Source organism: Phalangium opilio, unplaced genomic scaffold (assembly GCF_054372755.1).
Source record: "Phalangium opilio isolate 3A_F unplaced genomic scaffold, DU_Popi_V2 ptg000070l_1, whole genome shotgun sequence".
NCBI lineage: Eukaryota > Metazoa > Arthropoda > Arachnida > Opiliones > Phalangiidae > Phalangium > Phalangium opilio.
The window spans coordinates 5152523-5174587 of NW_028324182.1; the positions used below are offsets into that span (position 1 = coordinate 5152523).

The 22065-nt window shown below is 39.3% G+C and overlaps 1 protein-coding gene and 1 long non-coding RNA gene across 16 annotated transcripts in view; both read left to right on the forward strand.

Annotated features, from left to right (window-relative positions):
• LOC149661230 (protein turtle-like) overlaps positions 1-22065 on the forward strand; it is a 444653-nt gene that overhangs the window by 289410 nt on the left and 133178 nt on the right. The window contains exon 1 of one of the 15 annotated variants that reach the window (XM_089842692.1): positions 16933-17207. The exons of the other annotated variants lie outside the window; for them this stretch is intronic. Within the exon in view, the coding sequence (XP_089698818.1) occupies positions 17138-17207 (70 nt within the window). The 5' untranslated portion in view covers positions 16933-17137. Of the gene's footprint in view, positions 1-16932; positions 17208-22065 lie in introns of those variants that run through there. 15 annotated transcript variants of the gene reach the window in all.
• Positions 14818-15659, forward strand: LOC149661233 (uncharacterized). Its single transcript, XR_016369073.1, has 2 exons — positions 14818-15142; positions 15225-15659. It is a non-coding gene; the product is annotated as an uncharacterized LOC149661233 (long non-coding RNA).

The window sequence follows — 22065 nt, forward strand, 5'->3', positions numbered from 1 at the left end:
CTACCCTTCCGTTAGCAGGTATGATTTGTCTCTTTTTGAGTCTGCCAAATTGGCCGAGAGGAAGTAGAAAACTCTGAGAGAGAGAGAGAGAGGAACAAAAACAAAAAATAAATAGTATCTTCATGGTAGGGATGGCTCACAAAAAAAAAGGATTTTTTTATGCTTGTCAGTTTTGTACACCCCCGATTGAAAAGTGGTGGTCTTTTGCCTTCTTCTCTTTAGTTACAAGGTGATTTTTCTTTGTCCCAACAAATCGAACCAATCATTGAAAAGGGGGTAAATTTGGAGTGAGATTGAGACTGGGAAAAATACGAAAAAACCCTACTATTGGTTGCATCGTTTTTTTATAAAGTGATAGAAAATCCCTTTTGGCCTCTCTCTAGAGAAGAAATGTAATTAGAGGTTATAGGTCTTATTTTTGGGGGAATTGAGGAATTCTTTTTTTTTTCGTACGTAACGTTCACCCATGGGTTGTTTCCGATTTTTTTTATACCCTATAGCTTGCCCGTTAAACCGATAATTTAGCGGTTGACTTACTACGAGAATTGCTGGTCTTCCCCCTTTTTTTCTTGACAACTTTTCAATCATAGTTATTGAAAGCTTGATAGTTCGTTTACGCCCTGGTATCTTTATTTTTCTGTGTAAATTGTGTTAGTTATCGCATAAACCATACATACGAGTACCAACATTATGAAATTCTGTCAAAATTTCAAAGTGTTTCGTATCATGACGAGATAGTCTTGAATTAAGGATAACTTAATATTCCTAGTTCTATATGATCAATAATTGTTTTTATTTTATTGAAAACAAGTTTTCCTTAATGAAACCCAGCTTGTAGGCTTAATTGTTTGTTGCGACAAACGATGAAAAAATTAACCCACTGATTGGATAACCGTGCGGGTTCAGCATACGCGATGAAAGCGAATCCCTATTATAAATTATAAGCCTTCTTATCCTTTATTCCAGTTACATGGGAGAAAATCGACCTATAGATTAAAAGATACGGGCGTAGGATGAAACTTTCTATCGCCTAACTATTCCGTAGCTTCTAGCCGCTCCTTCATCCGTTGTTGGGTTGGTGGATTTTAGATAGTATTAGGGAAATATAGGAGAAAGAGCTCTTACGAAGCTTAATGTAGAACTTGATGATTATAAGCGGCTTCTAGAAACGTATAAGCCCGGCCGCAACCCACGTCGTGGGAGAAATATCAGCCCCCTTTTCGTATAACCCAAAATTTTGAAACCCACCCTCTTTTAATAGAGAGTATATATCTATGTACCGAACTATTATACGAGGAGAGGGAGAACCTTTCAAAAATGAGAGAGAGAGAGAGAAAATATTAGAGAAGACTCAGGACCACTTTGTCCATGTTTCGACGTTGAATTAGAACAAAGATAAGTTAAGGATAGAGTAAGAAACCGCCATTCCCGCGTTTCTCTCTATCCCTCGTAGTTTCTTGGACAAACTCGAGAGTTGGGATACATGTATTCAACTATCCTCGCGGTTTAACAGGGCTAAACGAGGTTGGACTTAAAAGTTTTAAGTACATTTCAAACTGAAGTTCAGCGTACGCTCGATGTTCGGTCTCATTTTGCCCGGTGTCGGCTTTCCTACCGTAAGAGATAGGTTCGCTCGCGCTGGAAACTCAACTTGATGTTGACAATTTTCCAGGCTCCTTACCCTGAGAATTGCCACCATTCCTTCACCGCCACTTCCGCTCATAGTGGTATGGGCTATATCTCCAGTTTAAGCCTTAATGTAGCGTAGGAGGAAGCGGCTTACGCCATGCAAAATTAAAGAGTTGAAGGGGACCAGGGAATAAATTTACCTCTCAAAAATCGCTTTTGCTCCGTTAGAGCGGGCGTTCTCAGCCAGTTACTTTGATGGTTGGAGTGGCGTATGAAAATATAGGCTTACGTTCGGCGTTCTGTCGACCGCCGCTCTTGGGGTGTCTAGTCAGCTAGCTGCCTTTCGCGATTTTTGGGAACTCCTCCATCCCATCGTCTTCTCGGATCAGATAAAATGCCAACGACAAAGTAGAGTGAGGCTCCTGAACGTGGCGCGAGTATATTTTGCTAGCGTACGCGGTTTTTGTCGACCGGCGTTCTTTTGAAAGGTTTTGGCGTACGTTCCCTTTAACTTAGATCTTGGTAAGATAGGTGTGTAGTTGTACGCTTTCTTGGCCCTCGCATTTCGGCCAAAGATAAATGACTCGTTCTTCGAAACGTTGCTTACCCCTTACGCACGTCCGCCCGCCCGGAGCCTGTTGGAAAAGGAAGGGCCCGTCATGTCTGCATACCTTTCTGCAACCAGAAACTTACTTCTACGTAATTTTTCCGCCGTATCTTTCATCTTCCTTTTAGCTATATTCCTGTTTCAACACCAACTGTTACCACGAGGTGTAGGTAACTTGCTAAATTAGGGCGATGCTTTTGTTTCGAATTGCTGGTAGTCTCAAAGATTAGTTTTACCATAGATTTTCGTGATTGAGACGATAAGTATCCGACGCCTTGCTTAGTTTCAGGATCATCTTAGGTGGGTAGCGAGATGGGAAAGAGAGGAAAACACCTTGCTTTATCCGATAGCGAAGGGTGTGAAGAGCGATTTTTCGTTTCTTTTTTGTTTTAGAGGCCCAGCTTTGGCTACGCTCTTTAATGATAAAGCTCATCGTTTCTAGTGTTCGCGCCCAGCTAAGATGAAGAGTGCCTTTCGACACCCGCGGCAAAATAGCGCCTGGTTCAAGGCCTAGCTGAGACGTAATGTATAAAGGAGAAACCAGAGAGGAACGATCAGAGGGTGATTTTCGCCTGACAAATCACTCCGATCCCTCATCATAAACTACGTTTCCTCGCGCGCGAACACGAGGGTGTCAAGATTAGGAGGAGAAAAGGAATGAAGGCTCGCAGTTAAGGACGAGTGTGCTGTAGGAATGTGGGATGGTGGAAGAGAGGGAGAGAGAGAGAGAGAGAGCTCTTTTATTTGATTGCTTGACCCCTCCTAGAAACGTTTAGGTCTAATAAATTTAGTATTTGCCAAAGATAAAAAGAGGAAATAGAGAAAACCTATAACCTTAGGAGCGGATCATGATGTAGGCAAAACCGTGCGTGGTAAAAGGTCAAATAGCAAACGCCATGTCCGTAGAATCCTGAATACGTTGGATATTCGTATGAATGTTTAAATGTTCAAAAAGTTTCAGACATCTGGTATCGAAGCGTTGCTCAAATAGTCATGGTACGAGCGTAGAAAATATATATATATTTTTAGAGAAAGATGCATCTTTTGTAATTGTGATCTAGAATTACGATTCCATGTTCTTGCGATAGATGAACGCCTTACTACGGAAACTAAATACGTACTACTACAGTATTAGATAAAGGGTAGAAAATAGCTCGCGCCGGTAAGGTCTAATTAGAGATTACGGACGCAATTGCGCGTTGCGAGGAGCGGGTGACTGCAATTATGGAAATTAGGGGATCCCTTAATAAGTTTCCCTTCTAAGTGGACCCCTGAGAAGAAAAAGCGACCTCGGGAAAAGTCTTTAACCCTCTTCCCCCCTCCCACTCCAGGTCCTTTTTCCCGCCATTCATTCCCGCTCTTACCACCTCCTTGAATTCTCTCCTCTTCCAACGGCCGGACTAATAGGTCCCTCATAATGAGCTTCTTTCTCCTCGACGGAATGCTAATTTCTTAGAACATAAATGAAATTGTTAGTAACTAAGCCTTGGACGTTCTCTCCCGTCATTATACGAACCCCCTGTAGGACCATCACCTAAAATACATTGATCAAAGCGGTTAACAAAAGAGTCTTCCGGCAGCTATAGCTATGGGACCAAAAGATAGTTTTAAAAGTTGACTCTTAGTAAATGTAACCGGGCGCTTAAAGAAAGGTAGCCTTATCCATCCTCGTTATCTTGTCCACTTCTTAAAAAATTACCATTCACTGAAAGTCATCGATTATAAAATCTGGATTAGTTATTTAAAAAAAAGAAAGAAATTAAAGTGATCTAGACTATAAGGGCCTCGAGAAAATCGAGCACACTCCCTTTAGCTAGTTTTACATTAATTTCTATTTACGGCGAGAGTTTTAACACTCAATTACTTCAGGCTTGAATCAATTTTCACCATCAGCTACGGAGTTTTTTTCTTTTCATTTCAAAACCTCTCAGTCTTCAACGAGACTTTTTCTTAAGACTGAAAATAACGATCTTTTTTTAGAGTACGCAAAGATTCGGAGCGTAATCTTTCAACCATCACTTGAGAAGTAATGAATAAAAATTAGAGAACTCGTCAGAAAAAAATATAGCCACTATAGGAGAGGATGAAGATGGCAACCATTTTTTATCATCCACTCGCTCACTTTCGTTCACCTTTCAACGTAGCCATTTTACTAAACTAGGCAGGAATGTATAGAATTTTCCCAAGAATATTCACTTATGAAAATTATGGATTAACTCCGACCTTATTTTAATAGAAATAATGGTTAAATATTCAGGGGATGATTGATTATATTCGCTATAACGGTATATTTTTCGTAGAACTGTCGTAAGGGACGCCAGGGGCGTGGATGTACTAATTGGGGTTACACGCTTCTTTTAGAGCCGATCGCGTTTTTATTAATTAAAGCGGAAAGCGATGAGGCCCTGTGTTTTTATACTCCATCCTTCTTTCCGCCCATCCTCTTGCTCTTCCTCTATCCCTCTCCTCTTACAAGATAGGATGGGGACAGGGACTCTCGACTCTTTTTCTCTCTCTCGGTTCTTGGCCTAGCTTTTTCGGTAATCATTTACCGGGACGAAGTGGTAATTAGGAAGCGAAGAGACATCAAACCGGGATTAGACATTTTTGTCCCCTCACTTATTAATCCTCTTTTCTTTAGAGAGAGAAAGAGAGAGCGTGTCTTTTCTCTCCCTCAGTCATCGAGAAAAGAGAGAGAGAGCTAAGGAGGAGGGCCTCTTGACCTAAATTAAAATTATCCTTTAAAAATATCCCCTCGGCGCGTTTTTCGAATAAAGGTGGTTTTATACCGTAACGCTGTGATGTAGCACCCGTCATTAAAGAAAAAAGGACGTTTAACAGCCGTATCGTTTGAAATATCGCAATCAACGGAAATATTTACTGAAAATATTATTGTTAAGAGTGTGTTACTTGTGGTGTGGAATGGTGGTCGCTATGCTTCTCTCGTATCTTATTGTCTCCCTTTTGACCAGAAGTAACTAGGAAACATCAGTTGCTATGGCTGGCGTATTCGCCCAACTATCTTAATGAAAACGTTTTCGGTTCATCCGCTAATGATTGCTTTTATCCGCGGAAAAAGAGAATTAATAGTATTTTAAGCTAAAGATAAGTATAGAAGAATCTTAATACATTTTATCAGAAGTGAGATGAGACTAGAAGTGAAGGGCTCTAGCATTGATAGTAGATCCTGGCACCAGTGAACAAATTTGAGGATTTTATGCCGCTTCCCACGCGCCTACACTACTGAGAAAAAAATTGGTCGAGTTCCAAAAACATTTCCTACCCCCTTCCGCTCAACCTAAAGCCGCGGAACACGGCCGCGGGTGCTTGAATCTAGTTCGGCCGTCTACCACCGCGAGCGTCTGACGTTTTGGAGGGAAAATTCAGAAACCGTTACTAGAGGGCCAACCGTTCTTGTGTTATCAAGAATATTCACTTTCGCCGAGTGAAGAATTTGGTTAGCTCAGTACTTCTGGTCTCATCTCACTTCTGATTTTATCAATCTTTTCTTTGTTGAAACAATGACTCCTGGGAGCTTTAGGAGAAATTGGGGAGAAAGTAAGTAAAGTTAATTGAATAGAAAGGCGACGGGTGGTGATGGGAATCGGGACGATCGAATTAAAATCATCTTGAAAGCTGCAGGCGGCTTGTGGCTGTAATATCCGAGTCTTTTTATTTTTGCCGCCTTTTCCGAATCGTTTTTGCTAATCAGACTAAAGTGCTCGCGCGCGCTTTTCTTTACCCCTTTCTCTCTCGAATCGCTAGAAAGAAAAGCCTTTAAAGGGTTTTTCGCGTATTGCACGCGGCTGGCTTTCTCTTCGGTCTATCCTTCGAAGGTCCGAAGCAATCTGATTAAAACGCGCTTTTAAGCCTGCACGGACGGAAATCCTCGGACTTGTAAATATTTCTTACGTACCCTGGTTCTCCCTCGACCCTTCTTACTCGTTCGACCCGGTCCCAATCTAAGCCTAACGGTTTAACGGAAATGTCAGTCGTCGTATTAGCGTCCGGTTTAACGGACGTTGGAAAAAGAGGAAGAGATGGCGCGTGAGAATGTTATGGGTATTGAAAGAGGGAGAAGAAGCCCGCGAGTCCAGTTTCGGTCGGATGAAACCAGTATGTCCCTTATTGCTGTATAGCATGCCCAGTTGTTGTCCGGCATCGTTCCCGAAGGGGCTTTAAAAGCGGCTGGAGGACGCCATGGACCAACGACAAAAGCTGCTGTCGCGACTTACTACTACCCCACTGAGACTGAAAACCGGAATGCATACGATTCCTCGAAGAATATTGAACGATTTGCCAGAGAAATCATCTCGAAACCGATACCGATAACTTGATTCAGTACAGATGTGAGATGCGCAATAAAGATTTTAGTTTAAACGAAGTGAGGAATAGTGGAATAGGGATGATTTGAATTAATTCATGATGAACGGAAATAAAGGATCCAGAGAAAAGAGATTTAAAGAAAGTAAAAAAAAAAAAAAAAAAAAAACGGGAGACAGTTCTCGCTTTCGCGGCGTTACGCGTTTCGTTTTCCTCCCACACGATTGTTGCGGAAGCCAAGCGCGGTTATGACTATTCCTGCAGGAGCTTTAGACTCTTTTCTTTTAGACCCTTTGGTCTCTTCTTAACGGCTTTCTCTTTGGGCTATGTCTTCTTATTCTTCTTGGGTCGTTGGGAATGGTGCGAGACTCGAGACACTCTCCTAAGCGACTATACTATACTAGAAAAGAAGCGAGGCGATGTAAGAAATGCGCCATAGCTGGTCTCTCTCCTCTTTCGTATATACCATCCTTAATGGGACAAATTGATATTCGCGTCTCGCCGCACGCCAGCTCTTATTCTTAGTGCGTCTACTTTGTATTTACTTTCTCCTTTGTTTTTCTGTCTTTATATGTTGAGAGTAGTCTTATTATCAGTTCATCTAAAAGTTTAAATTGAGGACCAAGAAGACTGCGTGTAGGCTTAAGAGTAGACAAATTGGAAAAAATTATAATTATAATTCAAATAAATCGAGTTTATTACACGCCTAATACCGATTTACCGTGGAACTGCTGTTTTTTTTTAAGGAAACAAACTGCTACCGCAACGTACGCAATTTCAATCGGTTGCCCTTTACTTTTCCCCAATGTTCTGTAATTCAATTTAGTCTCGCCTCTGGGTAGTTCACCTTATGTTTCTTTTTTTTTTTTACTCCCCACTCCTTTTGTACTTCTGTTTCTACTCCTGCTCGTTAAATTAAATTTTCTCCTTTTGTTCTGGTGAATATTTTTTCCTCTCTTGTTGGCCATTGTTTTCGTTTTATAAACAAAAAAAAACACAAAAAGAGGTAAAAAAATCCACGATAAAAAAATATAAGCGTGTTATTGGAGGGGGTCAGAAAAATATCCCTTTGGTTTTTTTTTCCACAATTGAGCTACCCCACTTTTTCCCCCCTAATAATTCGTGTTCTGAGCGAGGGGTACAACACTAGAGGTTGGCTTGAAAAATGAGAGATACTAAAAAATTCGGTAAATTAAGCTTAAATTTCTCATCTTAATAGTAGCGCGTGAAGTTTTTCTCTGTTTTTTTCGCATGGTGTTGAACCTCTCTGTTGAGTTATTTTATAGTCAACTCATTTTTATCCCGATGTTTTCACCATTCCCTTGCCAAAAAAATAGAGGAAGAGAGGGGTATTTTCCCGCGTAGAGTTAATGCAAAAGAAGAAAAAAAAACTATTCCCTTCTTTCTCTCTATTCCTTGGACGAACCCGCGAGGTATAAAAATTTTATCGCTCGTCTTTCGTTGGTAGTAAAAAGTTCCATATGGTAGCATCATTGGGAAACAGCCAATCCCTATGCTCTACTTCCAAACCAATATAAGGGAAATATCCCAACTAGGTTCTTAGTAAGCTAGGTGAACTAAAGAATTTAGGCTAGTCGGATTTCTTTCGTGCGGTAGAATTGTTGCTTCAGGCAAACCCGTAATGTAACTCCATAAGAAGAAGAAAAAATAATAATATCCTCTTTCAGTTTTCTTTCCTTTTCTCAGTCAACTCTTTTTTTTTCAAACAACCATATACTTTTATATTTTATTTCAATCATAACCTTATAATGCGTAAGGAAGGGTCTCCTTAGGGGCCTGTAGAATCGGCGCCATCTTAGTTTAAATGTTTCTAACACAAAACCGGAAGTGAACGGAAGTTGACCTACCTTCCTTTGGTCAACTAGACCAAATCGCCGCCGGAAGAAGCTCCTCTACCGCCACGAGCCCCCCATTTATTCTTTTATAAAGGATACGTGCTCTTAGCTAGTCGACCCCGTGCTTTTGAACAGTATTATTGCCTTGTACTTCAACCTTAAGGGGATGTTTAGACCTATACGCTTACATAGTAAATTCTTCACCGTATGTAGGTTTATTGTTAAAAGAGTAACTTGGTTTTCAATTAAATAAACTTATACCTAGAAAGGAATGCGGGAAATGCAACTCTTATCGGTTTTTATTCTCTTCTCTTCTTTCTGACTAACAAACATTCTTGCAATTACTTTTCGTAAATGGTTCAGGGAAAATATTTACTAAATTCTACGACAGTTATTTTTATGAGAAAATAAGTTTGAAATGGTATTACGGTATTTTACTATTTTTATACCCCTGTAAAAATGTTTCAACCTCAGAACGGTAATGTTTATAATGAAACCGACATTCAAGCGTTCAAATTGAATTTTGAATAAATATTTATTATAAATCATCTTTCAAATTTTGCGCGGTTGTTTACCTAGAACATGACGATCAGGTTATCTAACCCATCCTGTATATAGATACCCCCAACATATTCAGAAAATATCCCCTGGTGTTTTTTTACCGCCCCCCCCCATCGGCCATCGGTTTTTGGTGGAAATGAGATACGCGGTGACCTGGCATGTAGTGGTAGATTTCGTAAGGCGACTGGGGAGTTGGCGGGCTCATCTTCCTAAGCGAAAGTTCGCGTTCCTCCTCGCGGAAACTCGACGCTGCGCGAGCGTCTGAGGTCAAGCTTTTCTGATCGAATGGCGAAAGTCTTTGATGAGCAACGCCGGGGGAATTAGAAGCCCCCCCTAGCCCTCTTCCTTACCCATATATTCCCCCGTCAGAAGCCAAGCTTTCCAAAGCTTTCCCATCTAATATTTCTACGATGCCAGCACTAGCTCGCTCTATATACCTCTTTTGGCAATCGCTCGTCTTTTGTTCGATTCTGGAATGACGCGAGATATTCTCTTCCCTCAGTCGATGAGGTTGTGCCACAATACCAAAACCTGGAAGGTATTCTCTAGACGAATTGCGGACGTGGCTTTCTTCCTTCCACCAGGGGATTAAGGAGCTTCGTCCGCGTATGTCAAGCCTAGAAATAGATTAAAGATATCTAGGAATAATAGCGAACTCCTCTCTCTCTCTTTGCGAAGATGGTTTAAACATTCGTGAAATAGGATGCAGAAACACTTCTGGTTAAAGTTTCATTCTAATTAAGTTTAAACACGTGTCGTTAATTTTAACAATAGCTCCTTTTTCGGTCCCCCGTTCTATGCTGAATATTGGCGGGAAACGTCATTGCTTTTGGGAAAATGTCTAGTAAACTGAAGAAGAAAAGGTATTGGTACATTTTATCCCAGTGTAATATTGCATTTCGGACCAGCTATAATCCAAAACTGATTCAAAACCACAATATCTTCTTTCCATACGCGGAGCATTCCAATTGAGACGAACTATCTCTACCAGCCCATCCCTAAATCTTTAAGACGCAATTTTTTTCTCTTCAACCGGTCCCAAACTCTTCACTATTATCTCAGAATGAGTTTACTGTATTGTTACAACTTGGGATGGTTTAATTATCCAAGCGAGTTTACGGAATACTCCGGATGAAACGAGAAGAAAGACGGATTTAGGCGGTATATAGGAAAATTGGCGGGAAAAACACGAAAGGGAGGGAAATATATCGAAGACTTATTTGTTGATGGCAACGGTGTATCCCTCTTCCCGTCTTGGTCCATAGTTTCGGCGCTGCAATCACCTTTTTCCGGTATTCGTGCTATACCGGATTTATAACTCCGCACTTCCAAATCCCGACTCTTCTCTTCTTATATCTTCTTAGCTCCGGTAAAGTAGTCCGGGGGAGTGTATAGACCCGCTCGCGGCTTTTTACAGGATCGAGGTATTTTTCCCTTCCTATACAGGTCGTAGGAATCTTATTCCTTTTTCTTGTAGAATTTTTAGACTTTTCCATCTTTTCTCCCTTCTGAAAATACCAACCCAAAGTATGAAGTGAAAAAAAAAATAATAAAATAAAGTCCTTGGTCGTATGGTACCGTCTTTTGAACTTTCAAAAATAATATGAATTATCCGAGACTATTGGAATCGAATTTTTTGGGAATTTATAGACATATTGCAAACTGACAGAGCTTCTGATTGTGGGTGGGTATTAAAGGAAAAGTTCAGGTAACGTAAAATTATACCTTAAAAAAGTAAAAAACGGCCTTTTAAGGTATAATGTTAAGTAACCTGAACTTTTCCTTTAAGTCCGGACAGACTTACGTCATAGTTTTTTTACTTCGTAACCTAAAAACCTTCTGACTCGCTGACATATTTTGACTGTTTTTTAGACAGCCAATGACGTAAAGATAAAGGAAGAAGCGAAAAACAAACAAAATTATTCCTTCTTGAAAAATTTCTATCTAAAAATTCCTGTTACATAAATTTAGGAATATCTACTTTAATAAGCTTCTGCAACGTAAAAATTCCTGTCAAATTTTGGTAGAGATTTTTTAGACGTCTTTACTTGAAAGCAAGAAATAAAAAGCGAATATATGATTGTAGTGGGGAGGAGGAAGTAGGTATAGGTAGGTAGGTTGGTAACTTGGAACTGAAACTAAATGTAGGGGAAGAAAAAGAAATTGGAAACCGCGAAACGAGCTATCGGGTGTCAGTCGAGAGTTCGGTTCGTTTCTCTTCTTTTTTTTTTTGTCTTTCCTTCTTAACTTCCGTTCCAGTTTTTATAATTGGAGTTTTTCTTTTTCTTTTTCGTGTTTGTTACTTCTTCTTCTTTTCCTTCTATCTTGAACCCTTTCTTTTAGTTTTTTCACTCTAAAAAAAGGAACGTTTATAGGAAACCGCTCTTCTAGTTTAGTTTCGTTGGTTTTTCTTTTCGGGTTCATCCTAGTAGTAGCAGAAGTAAGATGAGACTAGAAGTACTGAGGTAACCAAATTCTTCACTTGGCTTAAGTGAATATTCTTGATAACGCACCAACGGTTGGCCCTCTGGTAGCGGTTTCTGAGTTTTCCCTCCAAAACGTGAGACGCTCGCGGTGGTAGACGGCCGAACTAGATTCAAGCACCCGCGTCCCTGTTCCGCAGCTTTAGATTGAGGGGAAGGGGGTAGGAAATATTTTTGGAACTCGACCAATTTTTTTCTCTCTAGTCTAGGCGCGATGGAAGCGGCATAAAATCCTCAAATTTGTTCACTAGTGCCAGTATCTACTACCAATGTTAGAGCTCTTTACTTCTAGTCTCATCTTACTTCTGGCAGTAGTAGTAGTATAGTTTCTTCTAGAAAAAATATATATACGAGACTATCCAACTGGGCTTCCCAGTCCTCGTTTCATCTTCATCGGTATTTTTTACCCAATTGTCCCTCTTTTGGTCAGAGCTAGAAATAGGGAGGGAGGAAGGAGTAGGAGATCCGAGGGTCTTGTACCACTATAGTTCAAAGGACGGCGTGCCCCGGGACGCGCTATCTGGGAAGCTGCAGAAAGAGTGACTCCCATGGTAGCTACTATAGTCTGTTCAGTATATTTGGTGTAATACTTAAGAAAGCTGCGAATGTAGATTAACTTTGATCTATCCTTCCTGATATTTCCCTTTCAAGTTATATAACTGTGTTGGCTCTTAAATGATGAACAAACTATATACATTTTAGGACTCTCTACTTTCTATCCGCCACTTCTCTCTCTGGGTTTTTCCCGATAACATCGATCGGGCTCTTCATTCGATAGTCGTACCTTATATAGCTGAGAGTAACAGCTATACGTATATGTATGTATAGAAAACGCAAAGCTTGGTGCTTCTCCCGACTCTTTTTTGCGTATTTTTTGGTGGCGCTGGGGATCATCCCAAACGATTCCCTTGTTCCTCTATCATAAAACTGTCTTTTATTCACTTTCGTCCACTTTTATTGGGGTTTTACCCCCCTCTCCCTCTCTCTCTCTCCTTTTTCCAACTTTCGACGTGAAATGGATGATGTTCCCCCCCCGCCAGTATATCCCCTAAAAGGGTTGTGAAAAATTCCAAATTAACTGCTATAAAACGCGTATCATCGATTTTTATTTCTCGAGGAGTTGATCCTCTCTGCGGTCTTCGTTTTACGTCACTTTACTGTTTCCCCAGTTATCAAAATCTCAGTAGAGAAATGTAATAACGTGTTAGAAATAATATAAAAAAATTAATCAAAATTGGAAGAAAAAAAGAATTATTTTTAAAATTTCCTTTTTGTTGTATGTTGGTGAAGCGTACTTTAAGGGGAACCACTCTTCATGTATTCTCTGCCTGCGCCTGTAGAAATGTTTTACCCGCTTTACACCAATGCATACGGAAAAGCCTTCATACAGGCTGCGTAAACTTTCAATGGGGAAAATAATTTTTAAACTGAGACTTACCTAGTAGTATTAAATATAATATATGCGAGTTAATTACGAGAAATTAAGTCGCTTTAAATAATTCTTGGTGACCTTTAAGGGCGTAGTTAGACAACTTGAGTTTGAAGATACAGTGAGGGGATTACAGCAAATACGTATTTTTCAGTGTGCATTTATTTCAAACAATAGCAAGCAGAATTTAGTAACTATCCCTTGAAATATCTAGCGTGTCTGGGTGTTTTTTTCTTTCTTTTATATTTCACTACGCGTCAGCTCCTCTTTCCCATTGTTTGTCTTTTTTCTTTCTCTTCTTTATACACAACCTTATTCCAAATGGTAAAACTACACAGCGGGAAGTTTATCCAGTCGATTGTAACCAGTTGAAGGCTATACAACCTAAGGCCTCGAATTCTACGAGTACAATTACCCCCTCTTTAGTTTTCTTTCTTTTTATTTAAGAAGATTCTGCTGGCTAGTTTCCTTCGGACTTAGTTGGTCAAAAGCTTGACCATCCGCTCGGTGCACTCGCCCACTAATCCGAGCAAGCGAGAGGAAACGGACTTGATTGTCTCTGACCTGCAGGGTCATTCGAGTAAGAAATGTTGCGCCGCAACGTTGACGCTTAGACAAACCTAATAACGGAAAATGCTGCAACTACTCCCGCGCAATCCAGGGTCAGTTAGGACTTTATTAAACAATCCGGTATATCTTTTTTTTACCGGCTCATCTCCCTCTTTTCGATATTTGTCCTCGTTTGTCCGGACAAACCTTGGATTCGCGTAATGAACTAAAGCTCTGTTATCTCACTTTCCTGGATATTACTAAGCCTCGGGGGTCTTCATTTTTACGTGATCTCGTGTGCTCTTTGTCGGACAAGAAAAACATTGAAACAAACTTAATATATATGCCCATCGGCTAGAGATTTTTAATTACTTTAATTTTGCGACATATAAAGTTAGGTTTTACCGACCTTAAATTTGGCGTCAAGTTATCACTGGTACCGCCAATTTTTACCTCTGTGGTTATTATTAAAAGCAAGATGCGGCGGTAAAGCGTTTATATTTTCATATTACTAACCGAAATTACTTATTTTTATCAGTCGAATGTTATATTTTTTTCGGGAAAGTTGCAAAGGCATATTCGGTGTGTGGCCCGCAGCGGAGATGTATAAAGGTCATGCTCTTTCCGTAGTACTTTCTCTTATCTAGGAAAACATTTTCCTGAGCTCGTAATTTTTGACTCCCCGAAGCGGTAAAAAGACTAGAGGGGACCGAAAAAAAAGATTGGGAACTTTTTAATATTAGCTTTTTTCTCTTTCTCTCCTTTTAAAAACTCTTCCGTCGACGAAAAGTACGTCTCATTTTTTTTGGGAGAAACGACTGGAAAACGTTATTTTTTCCAAGATTGTAAAAATATATGGAAAAAGGTGCGTGGTGTGGATGAAGGGAATTGGAAAAGGTTACGCTTTACTCCTGTGTTGCGATAAAGTCGTAGCCAAGATATTGAGTTATGGTAACGAGACATTTTTCGCCTCTATTTTTTTTTTTTTTTTTCAATTTCTAGTATGTCCATGAAGTTATTCGTTCCATCCACGAATTTTCAACCTACGCTATAATTATATCTCAACTCTCTTAACGTATAAACATAGTTTCTATAAGTTAAAGTTACATATTATTGGGAAATGTTTTAAATTCTTACGTCTAAAAAGTCAATTCAAGCCCCCGTGGGCGTTTTTAGAACTATTTTAAATAAATAAAAATATCAAAACTGATGTAGGCTAGACTTACGAAGAAGAAAAACTATTTTGAAAGGAGGAGGGCGAAAATACGGACTTGTTAAAATGTTTAACACCCAGAAAACTGCAGGAACCTTTTTCGTTCTTATATGCTTATAGCTTTTTCCATTCCGATTTTGCAACATTTCTAACTTGGAATTCGTAGACTAATGCCAAGGTTCTTATAGAAACTTCGTATTATAAGGTTGGCTTATAAAGCCGTTTTTTAAAACGAAAAATCTGGCTCGAAAAACGGGGGGCAATACTTTGGTTTTTTCCCTTCTTATGACGTGGTTGGATCCCGGGGAACCAAAGGAAACAAGACTTCGCGTTTGAGCATCCTCTCGAATAGGAGGAAAGTTAAGCGCGGTAAGCCGGGAACCCAGTCACGAGTGCGAAGTTTGGCCGGGGACTTGCCGCGTCCTGCGGCGGTTGGTTAAAAATTAAAATTAAAAATATCGAGCTTTGAAAGTTTTTCAAGTTTTATATAAGGTAAGAATAAACCCCTTTTATGCTAATTTCAAGCAATACATGAGTGGTATTACTATTAAACTCTAAATTTCATAAATTATAGCGGCCAAGGCTTAGCTCCAACTTTCCATTTAAGAATTAAGATTGAACATCAAATCAATTGTAATCTGCCTAAGTTCAGACTGCATCTCATTTTAAGTTACAGCTGAAATAAAATGCCTGGCCTGCGGTGCTCCGTGCTTGACTGTGATAATTCATTAATAAGGACAAAAGGTATATCGGGAGAAGAAAATGGAAAAGCTCACTATGTAGAAAACTAGAAACAGAATATTTATAATTCTCAGATACATTTGTGATAAATTTGGTTCTACAGTTGATACAGTATTACACTAGCGTTTTTAGGCTAGTCAATAAATTTATTTGTAAACAAAGTGTCCTAATTACAACACATGTTAAAGCTAAAGAATGTGAAAAACTTTCACAATTTCCTAAATTTCTACCTCATTTTTGTATGGATTAAAACCTTTTTAAAAATAAATGGACTATTGAGAGCTGGATTTATAGAATCAAAAATTAAGAAGTTATATATTCATTTAGGTCTACTGTGTTAAGAATTTGCAAATGTATACGTTATAATATGCAATTGAAAAATATTCCACTTCACGCATTTTGCTAAGACAGACATTTTTGAAATCCGCGTAATACCCCCAAAAATGTACTTCCCAAAGGCTGTTGGGATCCAGCTACGTCACTCGCGACTGCCCGGAGAGGAGAGAGAATTTTTCTTTCAGCGAGACGTTTTTTTTCGCAAATAAGCACCCCTTGGACTAATGCGACAAAGAAATGTCGTAAAGAACGTATCAGAGAAACTTTCACTTTTTCCTCCTCCATCTTTGGTCTTATTCCTCTACTTTTTCCCCCACGCCATCTCAGCACCAGTAACTGAAAAAATAACAAAAATAAAATGAGAAGTCGTCTCGTGAAAAAATGAGAGTGTTTTTACGCTGAAAGGGATGTTTCCCTAGCCAGCGTCCCAACTTTGAATATATATATATTTTTTGTGTGTGTATTCGGTATCGGGTGAAACTGCGTACCAAAAAATAAGCAAACGTACTGGGCTTCCAGAAAAAATATCCGCCTACGGAAAAAAAAAGAAGAGAAATACAACGAAAAAGACTTTGAATGTGCGAAGGAGGTTTTTTTCTTCCCTCACTTTTTATCTGTAGGATATTCTTTTCATTTAGAGCTGCGGGGAAGCGACACACCCTATTATGGATTTTGAATATTTAGAACACTCTTTGCGAGCTCACGCACACTCGGTATTCTGTCTCCGTGTCCCACTTTAAATAGTCAATATACGTTGATAACTGCCGTATCGTTATCTTACCGATTGAAACGTTTCGCAATCTAAATTAAACACGCTTAATGTTACGGAAAACTCGCGCGGGGATGAACTATTCCACGCCAGTCTGACATTTCTCTTTCTCTGTGTCTCTCTAGCTTCTCTCTCTCTCTCTCTCTCTCTCTCTCTCTCTCTCTCTCTCTCTCTCTCTCTCTCTCTCTCTCTCTCCTTTTTGTGACAGTTCCGAAGCGGATCGTTTTAATGCCAACAATTCGATCGACTTCCTTCCTCCCTTTTTTGCCATTCTTCTCTGGAACTCTAAGCGTTCTCGGAGACACTAGGAATATCTCTTTCAAGTCTTAACTATAAGGAGGGCAAGTCTTTCTTAGTTTCGTGGAGGCACTCGCATTTGCATAATGAGACTTTTTCTCCCCTTTTCTTTCGCGATTCCTAAGGAAGAGAAAAATTTGGGAAAAAGGGGAAGGTTCTTCTTAGAAAAGTATATCTCACCCGTCCCTATCGCGAGGTTAGAATAAAAGGTTTATACGGCCTTCGTGGTAGGTTCATTTCATTCTGAATATTCTCCGTTGTATAACTTTGTCCCTACTTTACTGATTTATAGCAAGAACAGCATCTCACTTGTGGAAAACAATACTTGAGACACGGGGTTAATAATGGAGAAGGAGGATTTTAGCCTCAAGTGCGCCTGTGGATGGGAGATTGGCCCTTTTTATAACTTCTTAGGTAATCTACATGTATGGATACTGCAGGGGCTGGAATAGAGATACTGCTAGCTATTTCCATTAATGTTAGGCTACACGTATATCTAAGCAAGTTTGCACCGTATACCTGTATTTTCCGGTGTATGGCTTGTTGGGTAAACCCCGAAACCTAATCTTGTATGGAAACATGAAGGACTGACAAGTAGTTCATTCTATAGTTTGTGGAAGAAAGAAAGCCCTCAATATTACTATTGGCGGATTTGCGAGGGTTCACTTGTATTTTTCAATAGATTTAAGCTAAACTTACTTTAGAAGTAATAAAGAATCTACTTTGATATTAAATGGGAAGATAATAATGATATAGTAATGTTAGAAGATCATTTGTTGATGTAAAAAATGGTTTCGTATTGATTTTTGTATGTCAGTAGGTTATTTTAAAGCGGCTGATACTTTATACTTTCAATGGTTGTCTTCTGATAATTTAAAAAGTAGGAGAAAACGATTACCGAAGCTTATGTTGATATACGAGTTGTATTAAGCCAGACAAATGGTCCATTTTCTCATTAGAGAGGCAACAATTTAACGACCCGGCCGCGTTCTGTTCATTTTGGGGACATAATTTTTGAACGAGGGAAGGGTTAGCCACTGCTTCTTTCGTTGCCTTGGGTTGGTTTTAAAATTAAAGTAAGCGTCCAAACCACTGCAGCTCAAAGACAATAAAGCGACAGGGATTCTTACAAGCGGAAAAATTCTAGAAAACCCGGGACCCGCTTTTTATATAGAGTTTGTGGCTGGCTCGAAAACCATAAACGAACCTAATGAAAACATCTTCGCGGCGATTTTCCGATTTTACGGAGCGTAAAGTCGTTAAAAAATATATATACTTCTTGCTCTATTACATCTTCTCTTAATCCAAAGTTATGTTTTTTTTTCTCCTATACGGTCGCTCCTTTTTTCTTTCTTTTTTGGTTCCCCCGATAAATCCTGTATCTTAAAAGAGTGGAACACGGAAGCTGCGTTGTCCGTATACGTCCCTCCCTTTCTTTCTTGTTATCTCTGTGCCTTCGTACAGAGAGGATCCTGAGCCCTCATCGTCAGCCCATTCACCTTGATTAAGTTAATGGGTAAATAACGCGATTGGGATGAATTCTGTAAAGACCTTTAGGCCGTTCCCCCCGAATTGACTTCATTCCTTCTTAGAAGATGTACGTAACTAGAGTTCTTGGGGAAAATCCCTGAAAGTATCAGGCAATACTCTCAACCTTTCCACGAAGCTTTTAGACTCCCCGTTTTTATGAACTTTTTTAAACGACTCGAGATGCTACTAGTCTCGAGAGGGATGAGGAGGAGACTCATCCCAACGTTAATCCTATCTTCTTCAAATTATAACTTCATCTTTTCGATGTATTTCCCAAGTACTGCGGGATTAGGATTTTCTGAAATGGGTTCTACGAATGCGCCTTTTAAAAGATTTCCCAAAATTGAATGAACACGTAGTTTAAAAAAAATCTAAGTGAACTTAAACATTCGTAAATTTTAATGGCATGGTTATAACCGCTACGAAATGAAATAATATGGCAGTATCACATAGAAACGCTTATTTTCTTTATAGTCATACCGTCGTTTTTGGCTTACTACTTACTTTTAGTAGAAACAGCCGGAATTTGTTGCAAAATATTTGTATCATCACAATGTAGATTAACGTAAACTTATGCAGCAAATTCTGAATGTTTTAACAAAGTCTGTACGTTTTCGCATACCAGAACGTTCGCTATTTAAATGAAAATACCCAGGAACATATTGAAAACGACTGAACACGAGGAGTCGGACGCTTCTTCTAAAGTCTCTGTTACTTAGAAATTTCACTGAAAAGTGGGTAAATGTCCGATTTCTCGATTCAAATGTTCTATAACTTCCTTCGGGCGATCCTATTAAGATTCAAAGCTTAAATTTTATGTTTTGAAATTTTTTTTTTTATTTTTTGATTAAAGTTATTTTAAAGCGGGAGCGATGAACTTAGACAATATCCACGAGTCACGAACGAATGAGAGAATTTTAAGGGGTTAGAAGCTCAAAGAGTGAGCGAGTTAGGCTTAGCAGTAAAGGGGGGGGAGGAAGATCTCATTCTTCCGTCTAATTACATTCTCCGTGTCGTCGAGAATGAAAGATTTCCAGTCCCATTAAGAAGTCATATTGGTCCTCCTTTCTCTTTAACACTTTTTTTTCCAAATATAAAAAGAGCTCGGAAAAAAAATACTCTTGGGATGTGAGAGAGATAGAAAAGAAAAGAATGAAGATGGGTATGAAAAAAAAAAAGGAAAATATGAAGGAATTTTTGCTTGTCGACAGCACGCGCGTTAAAAGACCTGATCCTCCTTCCTCTTTACTCTCTCTCTCTCTCTCTCTCTCTCTCTCTCTCTTCTCATCTTCCCTCATCTTAACGTCCATTTTTAAGGACGTGGATGATGGCCGTAGCGATCCTGACCTTAATGAGTTCTGTTCCCGAAGGCTTTTTCCGCGCTCGCTCTATACGCTGGTTTTGCAAAGTTTGTACAATAGATAGGCTTTAAGATATTCGTATACCGACAATGCCACACCCCATTGTTTCCCGGTATACCTTCCGGTATACCCGCTAAATCTCCACCCACTTTTCCCGCCTTTCTTTTTTTTTTGGCGCCAAAACCCGACCATAGTTTTGATAAGAAGGGAAGAGATCCATCCTCGGTCTAATCGATTTATATTTTATACTAAAAAGGAGGGAGGGAGTAAATTCCATGTAGTCGAGTGAAAAATAGGAATGTCCATAAAATCGCTTGTATAATTTAAAGTTAAGAAAAATAAAAAGAAAAGGTTTAGCCTATATCCGATAGACGAGAACTCGGTGGCTATAGTGTTGGCGGTGCTTTAAAAGCGAAAAAAAAGAAGATAAATTTGAAAGATCGCTTATCAAATGCGCGCGCGGTTCTAGGGAAGGAAAACCTACTGAAGGAGACGTAAGTGATGCTCTAGTCTACTCCTTCATCTTGGTCTTCTTTTTTTTTTACATCCTTTCCTCCTCAGCTTCTAACCTCACCCTCGACGTAAGGGATGGAGAGGATTGGGTTTTTTCCCTTTTTTATTGGAATTTTATCTAGTTCGACCGACTAGTGCATTTATTTAGGGTACACACTTCTTTCTCTCGGATGCTGGTGGAATGGAAAAGTCTTGCTGAGGATATATACACCACTAGCCCATCCCAATCCTTCGAAAGAAGAGAAGTTTGCCTCCATCTTCTCTTTCTTCTCTCTCCGCATCCTTTCGCGTCTTCTCCGGCTTCTTTGGACGAGGGATCGATCTTTACTCTCGCTGGGGGTTCTCCCAAGGTTCTAAGAAAAATTGGTACAGAGAGAAAGAAGAGGATGAAAAAAATATCTTTCGGTTTCTCGAACAAACTAGACTACTTCACTCGCTCGCCTTCCCTACCCTTACAATTTACATTGTATTTGCATCGAGCTATTTAGTATCTTGAATGGATTTAACTTAGAAAGTAGCCAAAACTAGAGATCTGGATAGCGAGCGACCACTTTATACTCGAGAAGGGATTATAGGCATAGCTAAGCCAATTTTCTTTATCTTATCTTTCTTTTCTCCGAAGTTATTCGAAAATGCTTGGTTAATCTTGTTTATACCAACGGATGTTTTGGTTTGAAACCGTAATATTTTTATTCTTGACTTACATATCCCATTAAGCCTTCGTTTCATGGGTTGTTCGTATGGAAAAAAGTGGGTTTAATAATGCGGGTGAAATTCAATTTCAAAATATTAATGTTCTTTCAGAAAAGGCGATAGAGTTATCTTTAAATATTAAATCTTTCGCTTCTGAAATTTCAAGCTCAGTTTGAATATATATTATGTTTGGTTTTGTTGTTTATCAAATTAGGCTATGAATATTGTTTATTATTAGCTTATTTGCCGTGATCATGCTAGTTGCTTTGGCCGTTCAACCAGTATTAACATTTACACAGGTATAGAAACAAACAATCAAATGTTATTATTATTATTCTTGTTAAATGTAACTCCAACCTTCAGAAATAATCCATGGAATGCTATAGGTTGTTTTTTCCTTCATGCTCACGCTAACATGTAATTAAAATCAAATGAACGGAAGAACAATTTCGCGTGGCAACATAAGTTCATAAGATATGTTCCACAAGTATGAAACTTCCTATACTTCGTAATGCTAGAGACTTACTGGGAGCTAGTTCAAGAACGACGCAAAAATTGACTACACGCGGTTTTGCAGTTCATCTTCTTATTTAGTCTGTACTAAGCCTTTGACAGCGCCTCACCAGGCGTTGCTATAAGAGTATCTATGTCGTTACACCTACATCACTTCATGACAAGCTCTCAGTAACCATCAGTGACAAACCTTGAAACATATCTTACGACCTTATGGTGGCAATTATTACCTTTTCATGGCCATAATATATTGTTCTTCATCGAGCGCAGACGCTCCAACACTCAATTTATCTATTAATTTCACGAAATGCACTAGACGTCGCGACTTTGAAGGTCTGTTTGCTTCCTCCCTAAGGAAATCTTACCGGATGTCGTTTTCATATGTGCAAATTTAGATCAAACCCTGTGTTTGAGGAAACTAAGGTTTAAGTTTGATCTTGGAAAGTTTCTTGAAAAGAGGGGAAAGGTTTTAACTCCAATAAGTTTTCGTTTAGAGGTGTATCCGAGCGTATGTTTCACTCGGCGCGTATCTAATTAAAGACCAATAATTTCTAGTTGCAGAGAACAGCGTGCTAAGCCTTGGGTGTATGGTATGGGTCTTTTCTCTTTCCCGTTTTCTACACCCTTTTGGCGGGAAATTCTGATTTAGAGAGGGGAGCCGT